Consider the following 7,329-nt stretch of genomic DNA (forward strand, 5'->3'; position numbering starts at 1 on the left):
ATGGTATCTCAATGAAAATGCTCAAATTGTCTGCCCCATCATTGTCCGTTCTCTTACTTACCTTATAAACAAATCAATGTCAGATGGTGTCCTACCAATAAGATGGAAACAGGCTAAGTTAATTCCCTTACATAAATCGGGTGACAAATCATCCCCTTCAAATTATCGTCCAATCGCTATACTCTCTCCTGTTTCCAAAATTATGGAGAAAGTAGTTCAAAAACAGTTAACCGAGTATCTAAGAACTAATAATATACTTTCAATGGAACAGTCTGGTTTTAGGAAAAAACATTCGACCATAACGTCTCTTATTCGAGTTACGGATGATTGGCTACGCGCCACTGACTCTGGTTTATATACTGGAGCCGTTTTTATCGATATGAAAAAGGCTTTCGACACGGTCGAACATCATACTTTGTTGAAGAAACTTAAATCAATTGGAATATCTAATGATGGTCTCATATGGTTCGAAAGTTATCTGAGTAATCGTCAAATCAGTACATTCATTAGCTCAACGTTATCTGATCCTTTGCTTGTAAGTTATGGAGTACCACAAGGCTCAATATTGGGCCCTATTTTATTTACTATATATATAGATGACATAGTTAAACAAGTTAAGCACTGTCAAATCCATCTATACGCTGATGATTCTGTTTTGTATTTTTCTGATAATGACGTAAATCTCATTGAAAACAATTTAAACGCCGACCTTAATCGTATATACGAATGGATGTGTTTAAGTAAATTAAGTCTTAATATCGACAAAACTGAAAGTATGTTATTTGGGTCACGTCACATGTTGTCTGTGCACAAGTCTCTTAATGTCAGAATTTCAGGAAAATATATTCAGTCTAAAGAATTTGTGAAATATTTGGGGGTCTTTATTGATCCAGAGTTAAAATGGAATTGCCACATTGATAAACTTTGTGCTAAAACCAGTAAATTAGTAAATTTCCTTGGTCGGCTTCGTTCATTTTTAAATGAGGATAGTCTGAAATTAATTTACCGTTCAGTAATCTTGCCATTGTTTGATTATGCTGATGTAGTCTTTGATTCATCAAATTTGAAATGTACCCAACAATTGCAAAAAATACAAAATAGAGCTTGCAGAATAATACTAAAAATTAATCCGTATAAATATATATCAAACCATACTGTTCATCAACTCTTAAACTGGGAGTCATTAAAATCAAGGCGTATAAAGCATACTCTTTCAATGGTGTATAAGAGTCTGAATGGTCTTAGTGCGCCTTACTTGAATAATATATTTCAGTTTTCTACTCATAAATATTCTCTCCGTTCTGATAAAAATCTTTCTCTCCCTAAACCACGGACTGAATACTGTAGAAGAATGTTTTCATACAGGGGTACGACATATTTTAATGAATTGCCACGTGATGCTAAATGTTCTGTTTCTTATAGCTCATTTAATAACGTAGTTAATAACCATATCTTAAATTGGGTCTGACTGTACATTATTCTCTGTTGCTCAATTCCTATGCATTGAAATGTAGGGTGTGTTAACGTAGGGGGTGGGGGGCTAGATGTTATGACCGATTAGTTTTATTTCTTATTGTTTTGGTATGTTATTTATATATTGTGTATAATTTATATTTGTGTAATTTTCTTTTATGCTATATGAGGACCCCTCGGTAGACCAGCAGCACCATGATTGATGCTGCTGAGTAGGGCCATCCTCCCGTTTTCTATTTACCAATCCATATGTATAATTTTATATGTATTGTTATCTGTTTTTTTAACGGAAATAAATTCAATTCAATTCAATTCAATGTCGCATTTCACTCTCAAGCAAACAATGCATTGTTTCCCTCCCTGAAAGTAATTTAGCACACAGGGGTTCATGGCCTAACACACAAAGAGTTAATCACATATTTTGTCGGGGGGGGGGGGACAATTTGGTTAATCAAGACAAAGCAAAGCACCCCCACCTGGGTAGAGCTTTGAAGATGTGGTGTTAGACCTAAGAGAACGCATGGCTTGGTCAGTACACGCAACCACAAGGTGAGTTTAACCTCTGAGGTGCTTCTTCACAAACAACCATTGTGTAGCAGTCTTAAAAAAAAAGTGAGTTGCAATGCGATATCAAGAAAATTATTCCTTCTGCATTCAAGCTTTAAAAAAATCAATTGTTGAGTTTGATGAAGTGTTAAGAATACACCTACTCTCGTCTCATTACTATTAGAGTGTTCACTTTAGAAATGTTGAGTAGCTTTTAACAGCACGGTAATGTTTCTTTGTTTTCTCTCTCAGCTCACCGTCAGAGGGTGCACCTATCAGCACCAGTTATGGAACCCCACTCAACTTCCCCAAGTTTGAGCATCCTTCCCATGAGCTTCTCAAAGAGAATAACTTCACTCAGCATGCTTACCACAAGTACCATCAAAAGTGTCTCAAAGGTATTTTTAAGTTTTCCCAATCTAGATAAAAAAAATTGGTTTCAAGTTCTGTTCATGATATTGAGGGAAAATAAATTGACCTTCATTCTACCATCAAAAGTGTCTTAAAAAGTATAAGTTTGCCAAGCTAAAAATGATATGTGAGGTTTCAAGTTCTGTTCATGATATTATCATAGACGATTGACCCTCATTGTTTGGCAAACATTTATCTAGGGGACTGGCTGACACTTCTGGAAGATCATTTGTGTGTCACAGTAGTCCCATGCATCAATTTCTGTTCATTTTTTCAATTTTGGGGGAAATGAGTGTGCAGTATGATTCAGATTTGGTAATGGTGTAGGAATTCATTTCTACTTCATGTAGTTCACAATTTATCCATTTTGTTCGTACTCTACATCCATTTTGCAATGATTTCTTATTGAACAGTGATGGAACTGATACTTGTTTATTTCTCAAATTAAGTTCAATGTAATGTCTATATCTCTTCTAAAGTCTTCATTAAATTCCCCTTTTTTTCCCTCAGACCGCAAGAAGCTTGGAATCGGCAAGTCTCAAGAAATGAACACCCTCTTCCGCTTCTGGTCGTTCTTCCTCCGAACGAACTTCAACAAGAAGATGTACGACGAGTTCAAGAATCTTGCAGTGGAGGACTCGATGCAGGGCTACCGTTACGGACTAGAGTGTCTCTTTAGGTATTTCAGTTATGGTCTGGAGGTCAAGTTTAGGCCAGATATCTATCAGGACTTCCAGACGGAGACATTACGGGATTACGAATCAGGTATGGTCTCAAAGCATTGTTATATTTCACTTAATGGAATTTACTACATTTATACTTGGTATCACCACCTCAACATTTTCTCCGACTAGTCTGGTAATCAATGTATTATTGACTAAATGGGGCTAATAATACATTTACTTCAATGGGGCTAGTTATGCATTCATGAAGTCATTCCTTCTTCAGTTATTGTGACATAGAGTCAAAGAACCAAATATTATTATGATGATATTGATATGATATTATAATACTGTAACATTGAATGATTACTATGTAGGGCAACTGTATGGTCTAGAGAAGTTCTGGGCTTACCTGAAGTATTCCCGATTGAGAGAGCTGACTACCTTGCCCGAGCTGTCTGAAGCACTCAAGAAGTACAGGACACTTGAAGACTTCAGGGTGGAGGTATGTGTGCTTGCTCCGTTCTTGGCAGTTTCTCTGCATCGTGTGTCCTAGCTTGATAAAGTCTTGGGCCATTTCTTCAAAATGTTAGATATTCATGATTTTTCAGAACAACTGAAACCCTTTTGTGGTGAATAGGGAGATTTCGCAACAGCTACGCAGAAGCTTTTTTGGAACATAGAGAATCTATTGTCAAATGCCCTTCATGACAATGAACTCTTTGTCGGAGGTCATTGAATTGAAACGGCAGCTTCGTCTCACTCTGGACTTAAGATATTTGTGATTTCTTGTCAGCTCAGAAACATCAGAAGAAACTCTCGTCCCGTAGGCTTGCATTTTCAATGCATTTCCCTTGTAGGATTCATTCTGCGTTGCTGAGCAAAAACTTGTTATTGATGTACCACAAATACCCCAAACAGATTAATCTGCCCTGATGACAACATAAATCGGTTGGGTTTGGGTGAAACAATGTAAATAACCATGTTTTGTATAATCTTACATGAATTTTCTTTTACTTTGGCAATTATTCAACTTCTAGAAGGTCAAGTTAAGCAGACTCTGCTCTATTTGAAATCACATGTGTACTGTTTTCTATATTGTCCTTTGCAGCCCCCTATCAGTGAGAACAAGAAGTCCAGTGGATCCGGGGACGCCAAGAAGTCCAAGTCCAGTCGAAGTAGACAACAGTCCACATCCGACCAATCAGAACAGCAGAGCAATCTGGAATCTCAGGGTGCTGTCGGGGGAGCGGAAGAATGAATGCCTTGTCTCGACCCCCCGCAGGATTCAAATGCTTCGTATGGTACTAGAACATTGTTACACAGCAGTAAAGCATCTAGATGGCCATCTTGTCATTGAGGGATGTGAATTATGCCATTTGTGATTTGATGGGCCATTGAGCTTGCAGCATTGTGAATCGTCAAAGACTGATCTTGGAAACACGTTTCTGTGGCATGCTTGTTGGTAGGAACAGACGCTCTGAAGTGGAGTCATTCAGTTTGCATGGGGTTTCGGCCCGGAAGGCATCAACTCCTGGACCAGTTGTGCAACTTGCTGTCCTCGACCACGGATTACTAAGGATATCTAAGGAAAACATGCTCAATTTCATAGTGGGATGCGAAAACTAGGTATCTGGGAATTAATCATCATAGATAATGAGTTTCTCCGCCACTGATATCGAAGACCGTCGGGCCCCTCTATGGATCATTACTGGTCAGGAGGTCATCTGCTTCCATGAATTTATACCCTGGCTATACTGACCAGTCAGGCATCGCCATGAGCTGAGAGGCGTCCGGTGTTTTCCTTCCTACGATGTTTAACAGTTGCCATGATACCCTCTCTTATCAATCGGTGGTTCCAAGTTTGATGTTAGCACTGTTGTTAGAAGCACAATATAGATGCCTTTCCCATCTTTAAAACCCGATGTGAGTGTACAACAATGATCCAAATTACATTATTGGTAGCCCAATGCCTGGTGAGATTTGGCTCATAACACAAAGTTTAGCAATTGATCGTACATCTTATTCCCACGCTTGATTGTACACAATGACCAATGTAATCAATCATAAAAGTCAGAATGGCGATCAATCACTATTCTTTATGAAAAGCCTCCTGGTATCTTGAGTAGGCTAATCTTGAGAGATTTTGCATGCTCTTTAGCTTGGGGCTAGCTTCTATTTTTCTTTCTTCACTGTCAATTTTCTTTTGAATACACAGGAAATGATTAGCAAGACGTGTCCTTGGTGAAGTATATTTTCGAGTATAATTCTTGGATGATGTTTACATAGTGTAACTGTCTTCTTCTTTCAAGCCATACCATTATGATGGAATGAATGCATTTGACCCTGCTCATTCTAATGAATCCTTGGAATGCTTGTAACCCAACCTTTGCCAAAAGTAGTTACCACTGCTGTATTGCCCCCTATTGGAGTTAAAATATGTTGGGTGTTTTCCTCAGGGTCCCTTGTGTGAATATAGTTCTTTGTCCTTTTTATGGCAACTAGTATGGCAGCATGGCTGAGCAGCGAATCGGACTCCACCAGGTTGCCATGACAATTACTATAACCACAAGTCTTATGAAACAGGGGCCCTTTTCATAAATATATACAGCTATGGTAATTTTAACACTATAGTGTCTACCAGGGAAACTGTTGTTGTAATTGATTGATGAGCCCTGTTACTATGGTAACAGGGCTCAGCAAGTAACCATAGCTGTAACTCTGTGAAACTGGTGCCAAAACCAGTTCTTAATCGCGAGATGGTGCAAAGTTGTATCTGAAATGATATTACAAATGTAGATTTTCAACAGCAATAAGTGACACTGTTTTGGGGGGATGGTTTTCAGGAATGTCTTCATCTATCCTTTCAAGTGGATCAAATTGAGTGGTTTTGATCAAAATAGGTTCAGTGAATGAGATCACATTTTGTTTGAGGTCTGTTCACCTTCCACCCTCTTTAACCCTATCTAGGCCGGGGGGGGGGGCCCTCGGAGCCCCCTCCTCAACGAATCGCGTGATATTTTCGTCGTGCGAAATTTTTTGACCACGCCGCTCGCTGACTTTTTACTTTCAAGTCTTACCCAACTTTTGAGACCAATTTTGCGTCACCCGGGTACATGGTTACGAAATTACGCAACATTATGTAAGTGCATGTCAGACCGAAAATTGCTCAAAAACGTGATTTCATGTACAAAGTCAATGCAAATTGTATTTTCAACCAAAATTCATAAATGTATGATTATTTTTAGTTTTTCTAGTCTAAATGTATTCATTTTATGCTTTTTATGATCACAGAAGAGTCCCCAACAAATTTCATTGAAAAAAACAAAGAAATACATAAGAAATTGCAAAAAACAATATAATACATAAGAAAATGATTTGATATCACAATTTTTTTTCATGTACACTTGCTAAGGACACCACAAGGAGTTTCTGTACCAAAAATTAGTACATTTGGAGCTTTATTTAGGGAGTTAAAGGGAAAAGTATGATTTCGCATACTAATTACGCATAAATTAGCATAATCACTTAATAGCGATTCGCATGAAATAAATTACTATACAATCTTGTAGATTATGCTCCAGGCAAACCGCGTGCCAATTTTCGGCGCGATCGCGCGGTCGACGGCCGAGATCTTAGGGGGGGGGCCTCCCAGGGCCCCCCCCCCCCCCCCCCCCCCCGGCCATAGGAACTCCAAAAATACCCCGGCCTAGATAGGGTTAAGGCTGCCAAATTTCGTTGTTGATCAAGTTCTCATTTAAAATTGACCTTTTATATTAGTACCCTAATCCTTCTTTACTAGATTAGTGGAGGCCATCCAGATATATGATATGAAGTACTTTCTTAAGCACAAGTATAAGTAATTATATTTGTTTTGTCCTTGACATTGTCCGTCAATATATATTTATCTATTTGTAGACTTTTATTATGCTGCATTTCGTGTTCAGTTCACAATATTTTTACTTGCTTCTATCTAATAGTTATCTACGTAATGTAAAAAATGTATGGCAACGGTCGAGAAGTGTTTGATGTGACTTTAAGTTACTTTTAAGTTCTTAGACGAGTGTGGCATGTTGCATATCACCATATTGGTCAGATTGTGTTTGGCGGGATGCGCATCTCTGCGCGGTCGTGTGTGAGAAAATGTGTTAGACATATGTATTGGCAACTATGCGTGACCTCAAGCCACAATCTTTTCATGATACAAAGCTTAGATTGATGGAACATTCGATATGTG

At 38.4% G+C, this 7,329-nt stretch overlaps 1 protein-coding gene across 6 annotated transcripts in view; it reads left to right on the forward strand.

Annotated features, from left to right (window-relative positions):
- The window catches only part of LOC121406698 (la-related protein 1-like), a 45,398-nt gene extending 39,740 nt beyond the window's left edge, over positions 1-5,658 (forward strand). For all 6 annotated transcript variants that reach the window (XM_041597651.1, XM_041597648.1, XM_041597650.1 and 3 more), the window contains exons 18-21: positions 2,272-2,417; positions 2,941-3,195; positions 3,470-3,597; positions 4,204-5,658. In XM_041597651.1, coding sequence (XP_041453585.1) covers positions 2,272-2,417; positions 2,941-3,195; positions 3,470-3,597; positions 4,204-4,353 — 679 coding nt within the window. In that variant the 3' untranslated portion in view covers positions 4,354-5,658. The remainder of the gene's footprint in view (positions 1-2,271; positions 2,418-2,940; positions 3,196-3,469; positions 3,598-4,203) is intronic.
- The last annotated feature ends 1,671 nt before the right edge of the window (positions 5,659-7,329 follow it).

The sequence above is a fragment of the Lytechinus variegatus genome, chromosome 1 (genome assembly GCF_018143015.1).
Source record: "Lytechinus variegatus isolate NC3 chromosome 1, Lvar_3.0, whole genome shotgun sequence".
NCBI lineage: Eukaryota > Metazoa > Echinodermata > Echinoidea > Temnopleuroida > Toxopneustidae > Lytechinus > Lytechinus variegatus.